The sequence below is a fragment of the Acomys russatus genome, chromosome 13 (assembly GCF_903995435.1).
Source record: "Acomys russatus chromosome 13, mAcoRus1.1, whole genome shotgun sequence".
Classification (NCBI taxonomy): Eukaryota; Metazoa; Chordata; class Mammalia; order Rodentia; family Muridae; genus Acomys; species Acomys russatus.
The window spans coordinates 40444504-40469167 of NC_067149.1; the positions used below are offsets into that span (position 1 = coordinate 40444504).

At 47.4% G+C, this 24664-nt stretch overlaps 1 protein-coding gene across 3 annotated transcripts in view; it reads right to left on the bottom strand.

Moving 5' to 3' along the window:
* Positions 1–24337, bottom strand: part of Srgap3 (SLIT-ROBO Rho GTPase activating protein 3) — a 231494-nt gene extending 207157 nt beyond the window's left edge. For all 3 annotated transcript variants that reach the window (XM_051155035.1, XM_051155034.1, XM_051155033.1), the window contains exon 1: positions 23904–24337. In XM_051155035.1, coding sequence (XP_051010992.1) covers positions 23904–23970 — 67 coding nt within the window. In that variant the 5' untranslated portion in view covers positions 23971–24337. The remainder of the gene's footprint in view (positions 1–23903) is intronic.
* Between the last annotated feature and the right edge of the window lie 327 nt (positions 24338–24664).

Sequence of the window (24664 nt, forward strand, 5' to 3'; positions counted from 1 at the left end):
CTGGATGGTACTCGCCCATCTGTACCCTCCCTCCCCAGCATGGTCCAGATACCAAGTAGTTATGGGGTGCCTGAAAACTGCCACAGTTCACAGAACCGCTCACGTCCAGGGAAGAAGGGTGCCCTGAGGCAGCGGGCCGTAAACACAAAGCTGAGGCTGGGGCTGAAGGGATGGTGCAATGGTTAGAAGCCCCGGCTGCTCCTGCACAGGACCAGGCTTGAGTTCCCAGCACCCACATGGTGGCTCACGACCATCGGTTGCTCCGGTACCAGAAAATCTAATACCTTTTTCTGGCTTCTAAGGGTACTGCATGCTTGTGATGCACAACCCTACATTAGGCAAACTGCCCATACACATAATATTTATAGTTATGAGCCTAGCCTTTAACACCTGAGCCATCTCTCCAGCCAGCCCCCATACACATAATAAACAAACAAACAAATTTTTTAGAAGTCTGGAAAAGATAAAGGGAAATCAGACTCAAATGATGACTCACTAAAATGTTGAGATAATTGCAGTTTAAAAAAAAAAATCAATCCAAGATGGCCACCAGACAGCTGTACTGTGTCAGCCAGCCAAGTAGACCCTGTGTCTGCACTAGAAACAATCAAACCAGCAGGACACTTCCTAAGTGACAAGCTTGAGAAGCCAGCAAGGACTGGCTGTGCCAGGCAGTGTGAGAAAGTCCCAAGAACTTCCTCACACCCACCCCACCCCCAATCCTGTTTCAGATGAAATTCCTGTGATTGCTGCCACCAAATTCCAAACCTTCCCAAGTAAAGTCAGCTCTTCCATAGCCCATTCCTCATGTCCTAGGATGTGGGGAGAGAGGTATTTTATATGCCAATGACACAAGCATTTCCCACTTCCCTTCCACTCAACCCACAGCATGCAAGTGCACATGCGTGCATGAGCACACATGCACACACACTTGGAGATAGACTTCAGCCTCAGATTGCCCTACCCCATGACCTATGCCATTACAAGTCCCACATTGTTTCTCCCATGCTTCTGCCTGTAAATCAGAGTCCCCCCCAGTCCACTCCTTGCACCCCATTAATTCACGAGACTATCTTACAGAATTAAGGAACACTTCTGTCCTGTGGTTTACACATGACAGAGAAGAGGGGCAGAGGGTGACGTGTAACAGGCACAGGACATCCATGACCTGTTCAGGCAGGCCACCCTCCTGGAAACCTTCATGTGCTCAGCTATCCAGCCCTGTCTTTCAGCTTGGGAACTTCATGATATTGGCATGACTGATTGTGTCACTGGCCCCTGGTAATCAAGTCCACACCTCTTTCCTTCTGGAAGTTGGCAGCAGGGTGGAGCTAGAAGCCTGACCCCTCTAACCCTGCCTGGCTTAAGATATCTAGGCAAGACTCCTTTTGGAGCCAGCAGCCAGCCTAAACCTACCAAAAGGCTGCCAGCCATCAGCATACAAAAAAAAAAAAAAAATCCTTTGAGGGCTGGAGAGATGGCTCAGAGGTTAAAAGCATTGACTGCTCTTCCAGAGGTCCTGAGTTCAATTCCCAGCAACCACTTGGTGACTCACAACCACGTATAATGTGATCTTCTGGCCTGCAGACGTATATGCAGGCAGAGCACTGTATACATAATAATAAAATTCTTTTTTGAAAATTCCAAGGATTTTAGAAGTTATAAGCCAGAAAAGAGACAAAAGAGACAAAACCAAATATATATGCTTTGTGTGAAATTTGGAATCTCTAAGCAGAAGCCCACCCCCACCCCCCACTCTTCCTAACTCAAGATCTGCTTGACAGCAACAATACCAAGCCTCTCTAGACCTAGTACCTCCATCCTTACTAGCTAAAGATTCTCAGAGCAAGGACAGTCCACCTTCCGGGACATATGGAAGACCACCATCTATGTGTGAACAGCTAGAGGGATTTACTGCAGAAGAGGGTACCAGTGTTCTGCACATCTCCAGACCTAAGATGAAGATGTGAGCCAATCCAGGGATAAACACTGGGTACCTCAGAGCTACTCATAGGACACATGGGGTTACCTGCTTAAATGAAATGAGTAGGGAATTGGTTGTATAGACTCCACAGGGACAATTCAGAAACAGCTGGACCAGCACTTCCCTCCCTGCTGCCCACACCACTGAGCAGATAAGCAAGTACAGTCAAGGATGGCTCCCTAAGGATGTCCCCAAGACTCCCCAAACAAACCTTGATGGTCATTAATTGCAATCTGTACAGTGGCCACCACATAAGAGTCTTAACAGGTACAACGGGTCACATAAGTGGGTGGAGACAATGGCCAAGTGAGAGCTCAAGTCGTGTGGCACTCAGCCTTGGCTGAAGCTGCCAGGCAGGAATGCCAGGCTAGCGCTGCCAGACCCTCTGACTCTCTACAAAGGTGCCGGAAGGCCAGATTTTATGTGAAATCTTCTCATTTTTACACGTTGGCATCAAATTCGCATTTTTAAAAGACCCTGCCTAGGCCAAATAAAACATGTGAGAGTCTGCGCTTGGCCCATGTGCTGTCTGACTTAAAAGCTTGCCTAGGAGTCCAGTCTGTAAAAATTACCAGTAATGTTTAAAACAGCTCCTGTGCCCTGCATCTCTGAGGAGTCGGGCAAGTGGCTGGGTGTAAGGTAGGCAGGGGTTAGGACAGTGACCTCTGTTGTCTAAATTGCTTAGTGAGAAACAGTCATTCCTATTGTGACTACAGGATTGCACACAGTCAGCCTCTTCAGTGCATCCTGCTTTCTTCTCCCCCTGAAAGCAAGGCTTGCCGATTTGTTATAGGAAGTAGGAGTCTCCGCTGGGCTGCTCGAGGTTGACAGCAACCTCCCATGTCACCTATAAGAAATCTCCCTCTGAAGTCTCAGTCCCCCACTGTGACAATCTTGGGCAGGGGCGTCTTGCTGAGCCTCAAACACCTCCTACCCAGGAGAGATCAAGGCTTCCTGAGGCCGCCTGCCTGTCTCTTCAAAACAGCTCTAACTGCTAGAAAGTTCCTCCAGACACTAGACTTCTATAAACACAGCCTCAGATCAAATCAGGCTTGCTGGCAGCTGCTCCTAGTGACTCACACTGAAAGTCACCGGCAAGGCGAACCTTAAGTCTTTCTCACAAGGGCTGAGCACAGTACTCTGCAGCCTGCACTTGGCCATGGAGGGTTTTCAGCCACAGGGGTGAGACTCTCCACTTTTTCCCTATTAAACTTCAGCCCACCTACATGTTGCAATGAGGTGGCCTCTCGCTCACAGGTACAAACTGAGCTCCTTTTAAGAGGACCAAGCACCACCTTCCCCCGCCCCCCCCCCACTGCCCAGTAGACTATTGAGGTCAATGGCTCTGCGTTTTGTGAAATCTTTTATCGATAACACAGATGGTACCGTGGACCCTAGCCAGTAAATACAACCTTCCCTTCACTTCTTCCAAGCCCTCTGCAGGAGATCATATTTATGGAGTGTTGACTCCAGGTTAATGTATTCCTCCAAGATCAAAGCCCTCAGATGCCCCCAAGAACCAAGCAGACAGCAAGGAACAAAACAGCTAAGTGGACACTAGAACAAGTGTGAACCCCTGGCCCTGGGAAGGGGACAGCCATTACTCTTCCCTCCAAGAATGATCTTCATAGTGTGTGAGAAATGCCAAAAGTCTGGATTTTTATGGGAACACTCTGCTTTTTTTGTTTTTTTTTTTTTTTTTTCCTTCTCCTCTTTTTAAAGAAACTCTCTTGGTTTTTAAATGTTGGAAATGAATCCGTTTCTGTAAGTGCTACAGAAGCCAAAGAAAATGTGCTAGTGAGTCTAACTTGCCTGCAAGCTGCCACGGCTGCTGGAACTGTTCTAAATCTCATTCTTGGATCCAGGAGAACCTGAAAACCTGGGCATGAACAATAGCAGAGTTTTCGCATCGAGTGCGCCCACGCTGCAGACGCCGCCGGGTGAGAACTGAACCCGGACTGCATTACCTAATCCTCATGAGAACCCAGTGAGGTAGCCATGGAAGGAGGGAGAAACTGAGTCAGGGGAAGAAAAGGGGCTTGCCTGAGGTCAAGCCAGTACTCGGTGGTAAACATGGTGTTGAATCGTAGGTCTCTCTGGCTTGACAGTCGAGCAGAGTTCTTGGGCCAGACTGGGCAGAACTGATCTGTGTACCGTGTATGATGGTGTTAAAACTGTCACCTTACATTGAAGGAATTTTAATTACCAAAGATACATCCTGGAATTAGGAAGATAGCTCAGTCATTATAGTGCTTGTCATGAAAGCGTGAGTTCAGTTTCTTAGCACCTGTGTAAGCTTGGCATAGCAACACATTCCTGTTATCTTACTGCTGAGGAGGCAGAGACAAGAGGATCCCCAGGGCTTACTGGCCAGGCATAGAGCCAAAACACTGAGCTCTAGGTTTAGTGAAAGATGTCATCTAAAAAAATAGGTGGAGCAAACTTGAGTGATTGAAGATACCCTACATCTACCTCTGGCCTCCACATACATACATACATACATACATACATACACACATACACACATACACACATACACACATACACACATACACACATACATACATACAAATTTAAAATCTATTATGGTAATGATTACAGAGATAATTGAGAACACTATCCACCACATCCCTAGGTCCCCAGTGGCCTCCAGCAGCTTCAGGCTCATCCTCCTCAACGATAAATCCTAGGCCAACAGCCCTCAACCAACAGTATCCTGCCCTTGACTCCAGCTACAAACTCATCCTCAAAGATAGATACAGTTGTGTACCATTTGCTGGTGAGGAAACATGTGGAGAAATGAACACATTAGACAACTTCACTGTGCGAACATCAGAGGGTGCACTTAGCACGTTCACAAACTAAGATGACTATGAGGCCACCAAGGTAGTATTGTAGGGGACAAGGCTGTGTCTGTGATCTGTTGTTGACTGACACTCTGTTCTTCAACACATGACAATAATGATGGCATTTCTGCCGTGAAATTTTGAAAGATGATGGCAACTTAGAGTCATTTTCTTATGAACTTGTGTGGTACATTTATGAACTGTGTGGTTCACTGGCATGCTATGTTCATCACAGAAGCCAAAATGGAGAACCTCATCTGAGACAGAAAAGAACGTAGAATGTCTTAGGCTGCTCCAGAAGTGGCAAGCCGGGGGCCTAGAGAGACTAGGGAGCTTAAGCAAATGTATGAAGCAGCGGGTGTAAGAGAAGGGATCGTGGACAGTATGATGGGTAATCTTGATTGGCAACCTGACTCGATGTAGAATCACCATGGAAACACCAAAGAGTGTGTGTGTGTGTGTGTGTGTGTGTGTGTGTGTGTGTGTGTGTGTGTGTACGAGGGTATTTCCAAAGGATTTAACTGAGGCAGGAAACCCACCCTGGATGTGACTGCATCAGCCTATCGCTTGGGTCCTGCACTGATGAAAGGGAGAAAGGGCCGTGAGCATTTGCATTCAGCTCGCTCCGTGTTTCTTGACTGTGGGCTGCTGCTGCCCTGTGCTCTTGCCGCCGCGGTGTGGCTTCCCACCGTGGCGGACTGGCCCCTCACAACCCCGAGTCAAAGTCAACTCTTCTTTGCTTACGCGGCTTTAGGCCATCATTTTGTCACAGCAATTGAAAAGTAACTAAGACAGAGGACTGCACAGCTCCTGCCCAAGAGAATGGCAGCTATTCGCTGAGTTGGATATGGTGGCACACGCCTGTCACCACAGCACTCAGGACAGAGGCTGGAGAATCGCCACAAGCCCGCCTGGTCTACACGGCAAGACTCTGCCTCAAAAAAAAAAAAAAAAAAAAAAAAAGGCATCTACCTACTGGAAGGAAAGACTACATCTATGCACCAGCCAATTCTTAAGATAGCTTTATGAACCAAAATCCTGGGAAATGTGTTTTCAGGGGGTCAAAGGTCAAGTCTCGATGGTTCAGACCTTGTCCCTTCTTTCTGTGGCTGGTTGACCTGGTAGTGTTTTGGAAAGAGAAGCAGGTGTCCAGGCTGGTTCTTACAGGAATGGATCGGGGGCTCTGGATCTCCATGAGGGTTTAAAGACTGCCAGAATGTTTTAGTTACCCTAGAATAATAGAGTCACCATTCAGACATGCTTGGAGTTGGGGAGCACTGGGTGCCTACCCTGCTTATAGCCAAAAGGACTGTCCATGTGAAGAGCAGCCCGCTAGGGGTCCTTTTCCTCCCCATCTCTTCTGGTGTGGGTGCCACAGGGTATGGTGGTTTTCTGAATGGCAGCTACAGTGTTCTGAGCACCTACCACATGTCTGTTCTGGCCTGATGCTTTACAGTGATGCCCAGCTGTATTTGTACCATGGCCCCCTCTTGCAAAGTAGAAAACTGAGCATCGGGGAGAGCAAACTTTGCCATAACTAATAAAAAGTAGAAGTGGAATTTGATCTCTTAGACTGCAGAGCCTGCATTTCTTGTGATTATTAATAAAAATGTGTAACATTGGTTGAGTCCTTATTGCATGTGCAAGGCACTGTGCTAGAGATTTTGTGTGTTACATCATTTTATCTAGGCAGATTATTGTCTTCACTGAACGGATGAGGACACGGAGGCTCCCAGGGTGCCAAGACTCCCCAAGTCACACAGGTAGAAACCAGCAGATCTGGGCCATGGCCATCCTCACTTCAGTGTCAGCACTCTTGGCCCTGAATGGGATGATTTTTTTTTTTTTACTTGACAGTGGTGTGAACCCAGTTGAAACTCAGTAGAAACTGTGCATCGAATTTTGAGTTTTGATTTTTCCCAAGGGTAGCAATGTATGGTACAACAACACTATTTTTCAATGCTGGGAGATGGCAGCAAGCCACGGCTCCCAGTCAGCCCAGGATCACCAGAGGGAACAAGCACTCTGCAATGCAGAAGCTTCCACATGCCAGAATCCGGTAAGTCCTGAGACACTATGCATACTGTTACAACACAGGCTTTGTGCTAGATAATTTTGCCCAACTGTAGGCTGCCGTAGGTGTTCAGAACACATTTAAGGTAGGCGGGACATGGCTGCAATGTTGGTCCATTTAACTTACCAAATTTTTAACTTATCGTGAGTTTATCAAGACACTGATCCTCTCTGCCAAGCCTTCCTGCATTGGCTTCTTGCCACTCAACCTAGACAGGCATGCTCGCTCACACCCTTACCCAAGCACCCAGTTCAAATCCCAAGCAACACAGCCTTTTGCCAGGCTACTAGAGGCTTCACCTAGGGGAACTGCACTACATATAAGAATCCATAGTGCCAGGCAGTAATGGCACATGCTTTTAATCCCAGCACTCAGGAGGCACAGGCAGACGGAGCTCTGAGTTCAAGGCTAGCCTGGTCTACAGAGAAAGTTCCAGGACATCTAGGGCCACACAGAGAAACGCTGTCCTGGGGGGAAAAAAAGAATCAACATGTATCTAAGCAATTGTGAGCCTTTCTAACCGTGCTGTGTCTGGCCTGTGCTTAGGCAATTGGTGAGGGAGACATAGGAAAAGCTGCAGGTCCATGACATTACATGGACAAGAATGAAAGTATCAAAGGTACGCTTGGGCCTCTTTCCTAACAGCAGGCCTGGCCCCAGGGGCTCTGCTGGATTTGCTTTGGCGCCCCCAGTTGCCCTTCTGGATAACAGTCATCAGAGTCTTGGAGACAGTGGGGCCCCTCAGCTGGGCCACCAAAAATCCAACTTTGTCAGGTAGCTGGTATTTGTCTCACTTATGAGAGACATGCTTTTACCAGCAAAGACTGGAGTAAGAGCCGGCGAGGGTCATTGTCTGAGAAGCCCTGAGAAGGTTTTTTTCCAGGCCTCTGGCAGACAAAGAATGAAACTGGGCCCGGTGGGGACATTCCTGTTTCTTGGGTGCTCTTTCTCCAGAGGTCCCAGGATTTGCCCTTCTCAACTGCTTTTCATTCGTTCTCTCCCCTTGGAAACTGCACATGCATTTGATTGGCTGAGGGGGACGGGAGTCCGCTATCTCCTTACGAAAACTGGCCAATTGGATTTTCCATCCTGAATCTCAGTCCTAGCAACATCATTTCTGCTTGGACTTAAACTGATCTTTTAAAGACATACAGGGTAATGTTTTCTAAAAAACAGTCTTAGCATTTCACAGGACTACTCTGAATTATGTGTGCTTCCTTTTTATTGGCATTGCTTTTCTGTTTTATTTGCCTTTGATAGCAGTCCAGAACAGACTCTGAACGCCTCCTGTGTGGCAGGCTCTAAACACAAGGATCTGAGAATGAATAAAATGAGGCCCTGTGTTCAATGAGCTCACAGAGAGACAGACACATAAACAAGGCCACTGTAGCAGCCACGTGTCTCAGGGAGGAACCAGACAAAAAATAGAAATAATAAGCATTGTGTAGTGCGGTAGAGCTCACTTCGTCACACCGCGCCTCAGCTGAGCCTCGCAGCCACTTTGATGTAGGGCAGACAAGGCCTCTGTGAGCAGCCAGAGGTGCTGGATGGAGAACGGAGATGTGGCTTGTCCGAAAGATGGACCAGGAACAGGACGCCAGGCACAGGCTCTGGCCACAGCACTTACATATTCCCCAGCTTAAACCAGAGTGAAAAGAGCAGGTGTGAGCTTTCCACTCCTGCATCTATTTTGTAAGGGTTGGGGAGGGTGCTCACAACATGTGGGGAACTAACAGATAAATATTATGATTAATCTGTGCGTTCACTCTTACAGTACATGACGAAGCACACAAACAGTACATAACGAAGCACAGGGACAGTACATGATGAAGCACACAGACAGCACATGATGAAGCGCACGGACAGTGCGTGATGAAGCACACGGACAGTGCATGATGAAGCACACGGACAGTATACGATGAAGCACACGGACAGCACATGATGAAGCACACGGACAGTGCGTGATGAAACACACGGACAGTGCATGATGAAGCACACGGACAGTGCATGATGAAGCGCACGGAGATGAAGCACACGGACGGACAGTGCGAGATGAAGCACACGGACAGTGCGCGATGAAGCACACGGACAGTGCGCGATGAAGCACACGGACAGTGCGCGATGAAGCACACGGACAGTGCGCGATGAAGCACACGGACAGTGCATGATGAAGCACACGGACAGTGAATGATGAAGCACACGGACAGTACATGATGAAGCACACGGACAGTACATGATGAAGCACACGGACAGTGCATGATGAAGCACACGGACAGTGCATGATGAAGCACACGGACAGTACACGATGAAGCACACAGACAGTACACGATGAAGCACACGGACAGTGCATGATGAAGCACACGGACAGTGCATGATGAAGCACACGGACAGTGCATGATGCAGGTGGTAATAGCTCTGGCAGGGTGCCCTCTCTTTCCCTTCACAGTTGAGCTAAGGGCTGGGCTTTCTTTTGGGCAGTTTTTCCAACCAGGGAGAGGAGCTCACTGTTAGAGCCCACATTTAGCATGCACACAGTCCTGGGTGTGATCTCCTGGGGCTCATAATAAATAAGTAATAGGTAACAGATAAATATTAAAGTTCCTTACTTTGTGAGACCTTTATTTTAAAACTACGCCCTTTTAGAAGTCCATCAAAATTGAAGACTATAAAAATTTATTTTCAAATCGCCTTTTGTACTACGTGCTGTCCCTGATACCATGCCCTCTCCCCCATGCCTCATTGCAAGGGTTAGCATCAGGAAGAACCGCCAGGGCCTTTGCATACACACTCACCTATACAGATCTACTTTTTATTTTAAAAGAATTAATAATAATATGCATACTTCAAGTGTTCTTTCCCTCCCCACAACTTAATAATAGTCCATCTAATGATTAAATTTCTATTTTCAAAAAAAGACACAGGGCTGGGAGGCAAAGCTCAGTGACGGAGTAGGATATGCAATAGGATACATAAAGCCAAAAGTTCAGGCCCCAGAATGGGGTGGGGGTGGGGTGACAGTGTGTGGAGGGGGCTCCCTTCCAGCCCCAGGCTCTTTGGGAACTATAACTTACCATGCAGACTTGGCCAAGTCTGAAAAAACATACTTCACACAACCAGACCCCAAAGTGGCACAGAAATGACACCAAGAAGCCTCTGTACAACAGTCACAAACTTTTGAGGAGGACCCAAGTTCCCGAGGAACATGCATTTTTCCCAGAAGCCTGAGAAAGGCCTGAAGAAAATGCAAACAAACAATGTGAAGGCAGCAAGTGCACATGAGAAGGCCACTGGGGTCCTAGTGAAGCCTAAAGAAGTTTACCCCGATGCCAGGGGCCTCACCACAGATTCCACCAACTTGCTGTCACTGCCTACCCCAAGCTTGAGAAATGGATTTGTGGCTACATGGCCAAGGGCCACCAAGGGCCACTGTGTGCCAAAGGTTGTGTTGGAAATTCTAATGTGTCATTTTAACTGACACACGAGCGCACACAGACACACACACACTACAGGGCATTGTGATCCCCCTTTCTCAAATTGAAAAAAAAAAGTGCAAAGAAATTCTAATCCCTTTTCGCCTGTCACTACCTTAGCATGGGTCTGACTAACCGTGAGCTAGGATTCACATCCATGCAGAGCACGGTGTCTGCACTGTAAATACCCTCCTTCCACATTCTAGATCCTTCGCACATCTAGCGTGACTTTCGCTTAACTCTACACGGCCACAATGCTGTCATCTCTTCTGTTAGGCCACAGCTTGAATTTCACCTTCAGAATACCTGCCCGTGACTATGTTCACTGTCCTGAGCACAGCTGACCTCTTTCTAGAACTATTTGATCATTTACACTTGCAGTTGTGTTTTTCTCTTAGAAGCACTTAGACACACTGATCCCTTAAATATTTGGATGACCCCTGACCCCTTTCTAAATGGGCAGATGATTGTGTCTGGATCCTAAAGAGCTCTGAAAATAATGGCCATGATATAAGCTCAGCCAGTATGGTCCAGTCTTACAGATCAATATCAGAAAATCGCCAAGAGCACTTTCAACCATTTAGATCTCTCTGTTACAGTTCTCCCTGCATTCTGCACAGGCCCCTTATATAACATTCAGCACTTTAGTAATTACAAGTTACAAGGTGTATTCCCCATAGAATGATAAAGTCTACGAAGGCAGCAAACACAGCAGGCGCTCAATAAATACTTGTTAAACTAAGTCAACTGAGGTGGGCCACCACATTCTCAGCATTTCTCTCACACTAATGCCAGTAACATAATTCAGTGTTTCTGGCTGAGAGTACCAAGTAGGAGCCAAAGGCACAGAAATGCTCAGCGCAAGGACTGAACTAAGATGACCAGGCAGAGACAGGACCCTGGAGCAAGGCAAGGGACAAAAGTTAAATGAGGGTTCAAGAGCCCAGATGATAAGGCCAAGAGAGCAGTCCTTTATCAGATCTCTGGGACAGGGACTAAGTATGGATATGCCTCAGTTTCCCCAAGGTAGAACATCATAAGAGACCTAAAACATCCTGTCTGAAGAAGCCACCGATCAAAGTAAAGACGGTGCTAGTGGCCAACAACACTAACGGATGCACCTCTGCCACCACACCCAACAGAGACACCCTAATGGAAAGGGGGCTCATGTTGACTGAGAGATTTCAGTCCACTGTGGCCAGGAAGGCAGGACCGTGAGTGGCAGTTATTCCCATGGTGTAGACAGGAAGTAGACAGAGATGGACGAGACCAGAGGCAGACCTAGCCTTCTGAGGTCCACCCACAAAGACTACTTGCATCAGTTGGTCCCCACAGCCTTCAAAATAGCATCTTCAAGTAAGGACCAAGCTCTCAAACATGGCCTATTGGGGACTTGACACATTCAAACCATAACACTAACTGCGCCTGAAAATGTCTAGATGAGACAAGGCTCCAAGAACAGCCATGACACTCAGCTAGGTGCCATTCATCATTACAAATTAAGTCATAGAAATGGCATCCACACTTGTTGTCCCTAAAGGAAACTAAGGTATTTCAATAGTTCATTTATTCTCTCTCTCTCTCTCCCTCCCTCCCTCCCTCTGTTTCTCTATTTCTCATTCCTTTGAAGGCACTATATGATATAGAGGGAGTTTTTCCCCTTAGGAGCTATTGCATTCTGCTGAGCTCAAATCCATGTGAGAATCTGACCACCTGGGGGAAAAATCTAGGCTTTCCAGTTAGACAAATGGCTGAAAAATGAACTGGTTGACAGTCAGCTATAGATTGAAAATGCTGTCGCCAACTGTGGGAAGGAACAGGTTGCAACTTCTTGGAGCTATCTTATGTTGCTTTTTCTTGCTGTGATAAACACCATGACCAAAAGCAACTTGTGAATGAAAAGGTTTATTCAGCGTACAGCTTAGAAGCCATCGTGAAGGAAGTCAAGGTAGGAGCTAAAGGCAGGACCCTGAAGACAGGAAGTAAAGCAGAGGCCATGGAGGAATGCTGCTTACTGACTTGCCAGCGTTTCTCTCCTGGAAACACCTACCCAGTGGACTGAGCTCTCCCACATCAATCATTAATCAAGAAAAAGCCCATATAAACTTACCTACAAGGAAATGTCATCCAGGGATGAGGAAGTAAGCCTGAAAGGGGCTAGGAAGGGGGACATTCAAGCTGGAAGTGGCTGGAATCGCTGTGGGTATGGAGTTCCGCATAAGAAAGATCTGTTTTATACACATTTTGTTTTTAAAATCTGCAAAGAGCTGGGTCAGAAATGGTTGAGACAGTCCACGCACTGCAATAGAATAGACTTCAGCATCTCTTCAACACTCCCTAAGAGATCCATCCAAATGCATAACGCCCTTGCCTGGATGATTGGACCCTGTTAGGTCCTGCTCTGTTTTAAGCCCTAGGCCTATATCCCCGTCTATCAGATTTATATTTATAAGTTTGCATTAAAGATTTGTGATCTCTAGATACAAAGAGAGAGGGGGGACATATATAGATATATATACATATATACACACACAAATATAAAACAGATTTGCTAGAAGAGAGACACGTGGGGTCTAGAAAGAAATACACTGAGTGTTTATACCAACTACCAAAAGACTGGCTTCTAGACTTTTCTCCTTCTTTCTATATTTTTCTTTATTTTAAAAACTTTAAAAAATAAATGTGTAAAACACCTATAATCAAAAATGAAGTTATAAAAAAACTATGACTTTTGTGGGCAAACTTTGCATTATTCACAATATCTAAAACATAGGAACAACTCCAGCGTCCACTGACAAACAAGTGGATAAACAAAATGTCACCTCTCTGTACCATGGAAAGATTAACACCAGCCTTTAAAAGTACGAAGAGTGAGGGTCTGAGTCAACCTTAGCAGGCAAAGGTGCTTGCCGCCAAGAACCCACACGATGGAAGGAGAGAATGAATTCACACGAGTTGTTCTCTGACCTCCAGTTACACACATGACACACACGCACACCTACCATACATACATACATACATACATACATACATACATACATACACACATGTAATTTAAATTGTTTAAATAAAAATGTTAGTGTAAGCAAACCCTGGCAAATGCTGTAACATAGACGTGTGTTTCCACACCGGGGGAAATGAGCTGAGTCCATCTTTCAACACAGCTTCTCCATGGTCAACACTCAGGGGACCCGCTGGTTGGAAAGCACTTGAGTGGCTCCAGCACAGATCCGTTCCCGTTCGCCTCCCTCAACTTTGGGTTTCAGGCATCATAGGCCACAGCATTTCCCAAGCATTCTGTGATCTCTAAGCCTTGTGTCCATTTTATGCTCTCTTCGTAAAATGCTTTCTACCACCCTGAGAATTTCTACTTACCCGTCAAACCCCTACCCAGAATTTGGTCTAGTTTCTATAACTTCTCCAGTTCTCCAAGGCAACAACGCAACTTCTTGTCTGAATTTCCACAGCACCGGGCTCCGACATTCTTAGCACAGAATATATATATCCTTGCTAGTCCATTTTTATAACCATCTTTCTAGAAGACTATGAGCCTGTGAAAGAGGGGCGTGAGGAATATACTTGGCTTCTCCGTGCTTCCATCTCATGTGTATCAGGAATTCATAATAAGCTGCATTCAATTCCCTGCAGCACTCCTACAAGTAACCACCTTAAGTCACTGTGTGGCCTGCACGGATGCAAGAGTCCCACCTCCAGACCCTTCATCTTCCAAGTTGTCTCTCAGCTATGCGGAAGAATGCCTGGCTCTGCTTCATTCCAGAGAAAGCCTCTGTGGAATCACAAAGCCCATCACAGGAAGACATACATTCAAGCAATAAACACCACAGTGAGCACCCGTTGGATACCAGGAGATGCGCCACATGCTAGGAAAACACAAACAAGAGACACCACAGTTCTGAGTTTTCTGTCTTGCCTCCAATTGGCCATTCACCTGACTCAGCCTTTTGAGGCTGGAAATACAAGGGTGAACCGCCACCACATGCAGCATTCAGCATAGTCCATGAAGCTTTAGCTCTAGGGAAGAGACTGAATAAACACAGGAGGAAATCACCATGGAGCCTGAGTGTCAGAGAATTCAGGTCAACTGATCGATGAAGGGCTACTACATGGCTCTTGGGTAATCTGGAGGTAACAGGCAAACAGAGGGTTGAGTTGAGTACCAAAAGATCCAAGCAAGTGGCTACTCAGAGAAAGAACATTCTGGAAAAAGGGGAAATTGAGGAAGTTGGGGAATCAATGGAGGAACCAAAAGAGCCGGAAGTGACAACTGGAGAGAGCAGGCAGGCAAGGGAGGAGGTAAGAAGACCATGGCTTTGTAAATCCAGTCTAGAGTCCTCAAAGAGAGACTCCATGGGACGCTGCTGAGGAACTTTAAACAGAGGATATAAGCCTTCACTGTAAGGACATCTGCTAGATGCCCTGGGGGAAACAGGCCACAGGGACAAATGAAGAGAGGGAGACCAATTAATTAGAAGTATGGCTCTCACCTGGGGACAAGTTTGTCTTTTGGAAGTCACTTGGTAATATCTGGAGAAACATTTGGTTGTCATAAATTGGGGCAGGTTAGCCACTGATAGCTAAAGCCCCTCAACCAAGAAAGACCCAGGTCACAACATCAATGGTTAGGGAGAAGCCATGAATTTGGAAATTGTTGTCTCATCCCAGCAAGAGCTGATCAATGTCACATTGTGGTGGTGAAGATAGAGAAGGAAGGGATGTCCCTGCACGCAGAAATAGTCCACGGTTTCCTACATATTTCCTAAGGCCCTGTTCAAGCCAGAGCACAGTCCATGTCCAATTGGCTCAGGAATAATATGGACAAAGCCAACTCTGGCCTTTAGGTTTTCAAATGCTTAGTCCTTGGGAAGAAGAGAAAGTATGTGGGCTGGACAGAGATGTAGGTCAGTGTTTGCCTACCATACATGAGGTCTTAGGCCAAACAAGGCCTAGAACACATGAAAGCTTGTCTAAAACAAAATAAACAAAACACCAAGGAAACATGAATGTAGAAAACAGCTTTAGGAGGCCTGGGAAGACTCCAGACTTAGTGGTTAAGAATGCTTACCCTTGCACAGGAGTCAAGGTCAGTCCCCAACACTCCTATCAGATAGCTCAACAGCAGCCTGTAACTCAAACTGGACCTGATGCCCTCTTCTGGACTCCTTAGGCACCTGCACTCACACACACACACACACACACACACACACACACACACACACACACACACAAATCTTTAAAAATAAAGACTGATATTTTGACTTGAGGCTATCACCTTTTCCTCTTGTTTTATGCTGTGTACACCCATGCATATGCACATGTATGTACAAGTAGTCACACACATGCAGAAAAAGATTTCCTATGCCAGAAAAGAGGGTTAATAAAATAATGTAAGTGTAGATGTCATGGGTCTATAAGAAAAAAAAATTGTTCTCTGCTCCACCCACCACAATGGAAGGGAGGTATAGTACTTACAAAAAAGATTCATAGGAAATGAGAAGAGACAAAGCCTCTGTTAGAGCAGAGATCAGGCTTGCAGAGTCAACCAGGGTGGACTAGGGACAACTGTCCATATGCATGTGAATGACATGATGCTCCCTCCTTCCTGCATATTATATACAAGAAGGTAAGGAAAAGGGGCATCCAACAGACAAAGAATGATTGCTAGCATGGATGGACCCCTGAAGACACAATAAGAAAGATGACAACCAGCTCTGCAGCTGCCAAACTCAACTGGTGGTACATTACATCCAGCGGTCCACCTTTGGCCATGATCCTAGAGAAGATGGAACAGAGGCCTCAAATTGGCCCAGATGTATCTCTGTCAACATCCAGCAAAATAGAGACTTGAAATGGAAACCAAGTGACAGAAGAAAGAAATGAAAGGGTATTTCTTGTGCCTCTGGGTTGTGGCCAAGGTTGACTCATTCAGAGCTGCAGATGTCATGGGTTCCACAGTTTTTATATGCACTGTTGTCACTGAGCACAAATCACAGAATTCTAGGGGCAGTGTAAAGTCCACAGAAGGCACCGTGACCACCCCCCTGCCACCATACACAGTACACTGTAACACACAGACAAGCACACACACACACACACACACACACACACACACACACACACACACCAGGCAGCACATGTGGATCAGGACACAGCTGTTTCCAAATTGCCATTTAAATCAGTAGCTGAGCACTCCGCAGTTGAAAATACTGTAAGTGACCACAAAGCACCACATTGACGTTACTTAGCAGAAGTGGGAATGCATTTGTTTCCCTAAGCCCCTCTTCAAACTGCCTCCTGAGAAAAAGCACTGTAGGAATCAAAGACTGGGGTAAAATGGACAACAAGACAACATAGATAATTCATAAGTTGTGCTCCCTGACATGTTTCAAACCATGAACCAAGGAAGGCTCTCGCAAACCAGTTGGGGAAAGGCTTTCAGGACAGACAAAGTCTGGGGAGACTGGCCTGACTCAGCAGTTCATGCCCAACACTGCTAAGGTTGTCAGGACAATTTCATCTGGCTTATCCTACATACGTCACCCCCAAACACAAGCTGGTAGAATGATCAAATAAATTAGAGAGTGCCCAAAGTCCCATTTCTGGCTAGCAATGAGCTGCCAGAAATGAGTCACTTCCAGGTGAACATGAGGCTGGGTTACCACTTCCTGGGTCCTGTCCGAGGCCACAGCTTCCTCCGCTCAGCACATTACAGAAAACAACCCTGTTCCCTTCCCAGCAGCTACTCTGGGAAGGACTCAGCTTTGGGAGACTCTCCATTCCTCCCTCTCTCTCTCTCTCTCTCTCTCTCTCTCTCTCTCTCTCTCTCTCTCTCTCTCTCTCTCTCACACACACACACACACACACACACACACACACCCTACCATTACCTTTCCAAAGCACCTCCCACCAGGGTGACGCACTCACTGATGTGCACTGGTTGCCCCTCGGATGGCAGGCATTAACTAGACTACAGCACCAAACCATTCTCACCTTGCCCAGCCTCTCTCTGATGGAACCCTAGGTTACAGTGCCATGTTGCCCCCACCGGCATCTTGTCTTCCTGTGCCAGCAGGAAGGATTCCTTTCTGAACCTAGTTTTGCCATGGTTCCCTAAGAAGTTTCTCTAAACTTCAGGTCTTCATCTGGAAAAGCAGTGACTCTCTTGCAAGAGGAGAGGGGTCACAAAACAAGAGAAAACACATCCTCCATTAAATAAAGCTACATAGGCTGCTAAAGGTACCAAGTATATCTTTCGGGAGCAGTGGCACACATCTATAATCCCAGCACTTGGGAGACAGGCAGGCGGATATCTGTGAGTTCGAAGTCAGCCTGGTTGACAAAAGTGAGTTTGGGACAGCCAGTGCTACACAGAGAAACCCTGTCTCAAAAAAAAAAAAAATACTGAGTGGATGACTAAAAGAGTTAAAGGGAAAGGAGAAATCATCACTTAATATATACACTCTGATGGGGGAAAAGACCCTCCTAACATGGCCAATATGGATCCACTGATGGGGAGGGGCCTAGAAGGAGAGCTGTACCCCTTGGACTTGTCCAAGACCAACTGGCTTCCAACACATCCTTCACCAAACCTCGACTAACAAACACAAGAGACAAAGTAGGAAACTCAGCAAACCTCAAGTATTTCTTGGCATGGAAAGCACCTCCTCAATGAAACTGGAGGTGTGCAATTCCAGACCAAGAGCTTGTGTCCTCCAAAACGCATGTGAGCCGCACCTCAATAGAATGGTATTGAGAGGTGAGGCATAGGTTGTGGGTCTCTCCAGTTGTGATTGTGCCCTTACAAGAAGAGTGCTTTATCTCCGTGAGCATGCTGTGAAGAAAGGCCACGTGAGTGCACAACAGGGATGCAGGCCAGAGCGGACTCACCAGAAACGGGATTTGCTGGCACCTCAATCTTGGAATTGCCAGCCACCTGAACTGGGAGAAAGAGGTAAAAGCCATGCAGCCGGCGTGTTGTGCCGCAGCAGACCAGGCCAAGGGAGGCCAAGGGAGGTGGCCACCCTCAACTAAAGGCAGGCACACTGAAGAAACAAAGATGGCTACCTGCAATCTTTGCCCTTGGGAGTTCATGGATGAGGGTCTAAAGAGTAGCTTTTGGTAATAATGCTCAGGGGAGAGAGGCTGATAGAGGGGACTGCTCACGCTGCCTGGGAGATCTGGGAAGGCATCGTGTGTAGAGGATGACCGTCTGGGCAGACTCTGGAGGGTGGTGGGGGTTGGACAGACATGGTGGGGGCATTAGAAGGAGAGCCAAGGCATGGACAGGGAAGAGTTTGGTGGTAGAAGAGGAGTGTGAAGGATTGTCAGGGGTCAGGGATTGGGGGGTGAGGGTGGTTCTAGTATAGCTGTGACCACAAGTCTATTTTAGAAAAATATGACAAAGATAATAAAGAAAGATGTCTGAGTCTCCACTCCTAGGGTTTTTATGGACTTCAGTTTAAAGGCCACGAGTTGTAAACTGGTAGTCAAATGGGCTGCCTCGGCCTTATTTCACCAATGTGCTTGGTTAGATGGGGTAGAATTTGTAAAAGTTGGGCCACCATTTAAACAACCAAGAGATCTGGTTTCAGTTCAGCTTTGCTCCCAGCAGTGGGAGAACTGCCCAGGCAGGGCTCACCCTCCAGCCAGCCATGACAAGATGGAGGGGCAGCCCTTGGGGCACAGTCCCCACCACTCTCCACTGTTCCCCCATCCAGTGTGCTTTCCTTCATTTATCCCGCTTTAATGCTGGGGGGGGGGGGAGACTCTGTAATCATCCTAGGGCATGTGTAGGATGCTCTCTGCAAGGCTGAGCTCATTCTGACACTCGCTGCAAAGCTGTACTGTGGGACTTTTTGATGCTTTCTTATTTTACTGTCATTTTCAAAGGATACTTTTTAATCTCTCATGAAACTCCACACAAGGCTTGAGGACGAAGTAGATAATCAATGTTTGTTGAATGACTATGTGAACAAACGAGTAGCGTACATACGTTCCTACCGCATGCTTTATCTCTAGACTAGGTCTTCTTTCCCCGATTTTTTTCACTTTGGCTACTAAACAAGTTGGCCTAAAATAAATAAGAATGCTCCTAAAGTCAATCGCTATGCTCCTGTCTCAGTTTTCTGTCAGGCTGAAATGGCAACAGGAAGCTGGTGAGTGAATGTGGAAGAGACCATCATGTCGACAGTGAGAGAGAGCTATTAGAGCCCAGGGTGTGGAAAACTCAGCAGATAAGCACCCCAAATGCTATCGGTGATCTTCAAGGGAACTGCGGAGGGCAGCAGGGATGCCAAGACGCTGGAGACAGGCCAATGTTCTGATTTAAAAAAAAAAAATGGAACAAGTGACAGCCTGCCAGTTTCCGGCTAGAGAATGTAATGTCACTCTCAGGCAAGGTTTGCGAACAGATTGGAAAGGGACACTTAGAAGCGCCTAGAACGGGAAGTAATGCCCATTTGGAGTCAGGTCAAATTCATCACGTTTCTGACAAGACCCCTAGCCTAGGGCAGCAGGGAAACGTCATAACACACGTGGTGTAAGTAGTGCACCAGGGGCTAAGGTGACACCTGGGATATATTGGTAGAAGTAGGACAAGCAGCATCAAGGGGGGGGGGGGGCGTTGCTACCTTTCTTCCACCATATTCATAAAATATTGATAGTTACATCTTTGGGATGTCCTTTCAGAGAACCTCTTTAAACTTGAAGCTCTCCTGCAAGTTTCCAGCACCTGTGGAAAACTTGAGAGATGTGGGCGGACTTAAAGGCGTCAACAAATAGTTGCACTCAAGTATGAATGTGCAGGCCGGATGTAGTGGCGCACACCTGTCATCCCAGCACTTGGGAGGCAGAGGCAAGAGGATCTCTGTGAGTTCGAGTCTACAGAGTGAGTCCAGGACAGCCTAGACTACACAGAGAAACCCCGTCTCAAACAAACAAACAAACAAACAACAACAAAATCAAGTATGGCTGTACGTTTGGACAGGACGTGTGCCCTCAGGTCTATCATAATTGTCACCACCGCTTCTACTGCTGTCAGTAAGATGTGCCCTCTGCCATGAGCCATCTTCATTCTCCCTTGCAAGCACCCAACACATTGGGATTTGCAAGGCAGGAAGCAGCAGGCCTGAGAGTGAAGGGCTGGGGGGTAGCCCCATTCGTTGGCAGAGTGTTTCGCTTACCATGTAGGAAGCCCCCCGCCCCCGGCATGGCAATGCGTGCCTGTAATCCCAGTACTCAGCATGTGGATGGAGACAGGAGGATCACGAGTTCAAAATCGTTCTTGGCTACATAGTACATATCCTAGGGTACATGAGAACCCCACCCTACAGCCCCCAAATAAACAAGTGAAACAACGAAGACAGAAAACAGTAGTAGGAGGTCGTGTTTCCAAAGCAAATACGGTTAAGTACAGTCAGGGGCACAACCAGAGTTTCCCTGGCCCCAATGAGTGGGCAGTCACACAGAAGTGTCTGTCCTGTTGTGAGAAGTCTCCAAGAAGAAAAAACTATAGAACCAATAGGTGGGTGATGCCATCAAAAAAAATATGTGTGTGTGTGTGTGTGTGTGTGTGTGTGTGTGTGCGCGCGCGTGTGTGTGTGTGTGTGTGTGCGCGCGCGTGCACACGAGCATGCGCGTGTGCCATGAGCCACAACAACTGTATAAGCACCAAGTATATGGGCCCAGAGGATGCTGGATTTTCCCTGGAACACAGGAACTCAAGTATACAATCAGATACAATCAGATTCAGGTGTCTGGGAGGCAAGAGAAGGCTTGGAAATGCTACTGTATCCATTCTTTGTTAAGTCAGTGAAACTGAACAGAGTTCTGAAAAACCAGAAGTTCCCCCTCACAGAATTCAGTCTCTGAGATGTGTCTAATGAGGTAGACTGTTTGCACCAACCTGGCCAAAGGCCAGAAAGAGAGTAACTGGCACAAAGCATTACTTTTGCTCGTTGGTCAAACATTCCTCAGAGACGAGCCACAAAGGCTGAGGGAAGAAAGTTAAGAAAGAAAACAATGGGACGCCATCAAGAGGCAGCCAGTCTGCAGCACAACACTGCCATCTGCTACTGACATCAATCCTTCAGGGGGCTGTGTCAGCCAGACAATGTGCCAGGGACTCTACACCTGGGAAGATTCCGGCCTTGTGACCTTGGGTAAGTCACTGAACACAGCCAGGCCTCAGCCCCTTATCTCGGAACCTGGGCTCACACTGACCCTTTTGTGCACCATGTGGACCAAGAGCAATGAGGTCCGGAACTGAGCATCCCAGGCACATCAGCTCTTACAAGAGTGATTAACTAACAAGGCTGTGGATGGAACCCAGGGCCTGGAACACGCTAGGCAAATGCTCTACCACTGAGCTACGTGCCAGACCAACAAAACAGAAAACACTGAAAGAAAACATTTCAAAGGGCTTCAAGTACAGCAGTCATGTGATCTAAATCTTATGGATGTCAACTATAGAGGGGGAAATTTCTTAAACTAGCCATAGTGTAAACAAACCCAGAATCTAGAAGAGCCCAGATCTTTCGGACCAGTTTCCTGAAGAAAGAAAACCATTATCGTTGCCTTATATTTGCTGGTTAGTCGTTAAAATAAAGGTGAGAGGTGAAAAGGAAGTGAATTAGCTGGGGCAATTGCCGCTTCATGGGTCCTCAGGCAAGGTTGACTGGGCTGCTGGGAGCAACCCTTTAAAGAGGACATAAGCAGATTTCCTACCCAGACAAACTGTCCAAACAGTCCCCTTTTCTTATCTGTCATAACATTTTTATAGAACTTTTCATTAAAAAAAAAAAAAGTCAAGCTTTTTAGAGTTCTATGTATATATACACAAAATTACACAAAATTTAAAAATATACAAAATTAAGCAAAGATATACAAAATTAAAATTTGATTTTTATTCTGAGCAGTAGAGTGAATCCCAGTCTCCGGCCACAGGTAAAGGGCATGTTTCTCAATTGTCAGCAAGGCCCATACATCTAAGTCACTGTTTCTGACACTGGGCTAAACCCTAAGGAGGGGGGGAGGGCCCAAAACAACAAGACAGGAAAAACACTGAGCCCGAGCCCCACCCCCACCCCCACCCCCACCCTCACCCCAGGCCTATTTTCCTCCCAAAAACTCCCCCCCCCCCCCCCCCCCCCCCCCCCCCCCCCCCCCCCCCCCCCCCCCCCGGTATCTGAAGGTAGAAAGCAGCCCTGGACAGGACAGGTAGACAGCCTAAGGCCACTGACTTCCTGGGGCGTGGAGCCCTCAGGCAGCACCAGAAACAGGCGGGGCATCCTCAGCTCACTAGAACCTAAAGCAGCACCCTGCTCGACAGCCTCAAAGCCAGGCCTCCACACCCACTGAAGATGCAGTTTCCCCACTCCCTGCAAGACCACAACACCCCCTGTGTCGCAGCAAGGAGAACCAAGGACCAGAAAGAAAATGGGTGCTTGGAGCGGGAGCCGGGACTCCTCTCAGGGCGCAAGCTCTGCAAAGGGCAAGCAGGGCAAAGGAGCCGTCAGCATTCCCCTGCTAAAGCTGTGCTTAGAAAGCGTGAGGGTGAGAGAAGCCCACCATCTGGCCTGAGGGCGGGTGCTGCCTGCCTGCATTTAGCTGTAGGGCTGCAGCCCTTCTCCTCCACTCAGCTAGCATGGATTTTAGGGAGCGGCTTCTGCATAGAGTGTGTAGGTTCTATGCCACCGAATCTGGAACCAGCACCCAAAGGTCATCGGGCTCTCCCAGCAGGCAGACTTTCCTCAGAACCATGGCAGCCAGGCAGCATCTACCAGTCCAAATTGTATACTGAGGTGCAGGCTTTGAACCAAACCTAATGACCCGAAACACCAGTGCACAGAAGGACTGGAAGGTAATACATTTTCTGCACTGAACACTCTCTCTCTCTCTCTCTCTCTCTCTCTTTCTCTCTGCCTAAATGCCTGCATTAGTCTGGATCGATATGTCCCATAACAGTTAATCCATGGCAACTCAGACCAGGCAAGAAGGCGACAAAGAAGGGCTACTTAAGGATGCTGTGCCCCCTGCAGCCCATACTCATGCATTTGAATTTCAGCCCAGAGAAGGCAGCAGAGGGGGAAAAAAAAACCACCCAACCACCCACAAAAGCCAAAAGAAGGGGTGGGGAGAACAGATCAGAAAATACATACATAAATAGCAAAAGTCTTTCACAGTGGTAGTGAGGGGGAGATCTTGACTGTCAAAATGGCCTTAGCTTAACATATCACTGCCACAATGATGGAGTACCGGCGACACTCTCAAAGTCCCTTCCTCACACACCTGCAATGCAGAGATTTCTGCCCTTTCTGTAACTCATGCTCCCAGCCCAGGCACTATCTGCAGCAGGAGCCAGTCCGGACTTGTGCAGCTGCCACTGTTCCCCCTTACAATAAGATCATTGCTACATAGCAACTTCTCACCAGGGTAGGGAAGCAAAGGGGGAGACAGGAAAGGGGGAGACAAGGGAAAGGAGAAGAGGCAGGTCCCCCAGCCCCGCAGCTCACCTTTTATTTGGGCTTCATATTCAGCAATGATCTCTTTGTCTTTCTTGAACTTAGTTTGAGATGACATCTTCCGACGTGGCAGAAGAACTGACAGGCTGTTTGATTTATTTCTTCTTTTCTTTCCAAGTCCTCTCCCAAGCCTGGGTAATCACACAGCAATGGTAGATTTCACAGGTCTGGGGGGCTAATCTCTTTCACTTGGCTGCAGAACAGGGGTAGAAATCCTTCTTCTAGGAGGAAAATACTCTCTGCTGGCAGGGAAATGGCTCTAGTGGCTCGCTCTGGTCAGCTCCTCTTGCAAAAGAAGAAATCACCCTGGGAGTACCATAACCTGCCCCAGATTTCCAGGATTTTTCTTCCAAAATAATAATAATAATAATAGCAGCCAAGGGCACCCTCGTGCGCGCGCACACACGCACACACACATACAAGTAGCACACACACACACTCACCCAGACACGCTTCCACGCAATTGTGCTGTGCACACACCCATCCACACCACAAGCGCGCGCATACACACACACACGCGCGCGCACACACACACATACACACACACCCTCACTCACACACACACACACCCGCTTGCTCACTCATACACACACATCCACAAGAGGCACGGCGCCTCCTGGGTCGTGTGGCTAGCCTCCGGTTCACTTTGGAAGGCTCTGCGAAGGAGATGGTCAGGTTGCCAAAGGACCGGTCATCTCTCATCCTCCCTCCGGTCGGTCGGCGCCTCGAGTCTGCTGTCCGGTGAGGATCAA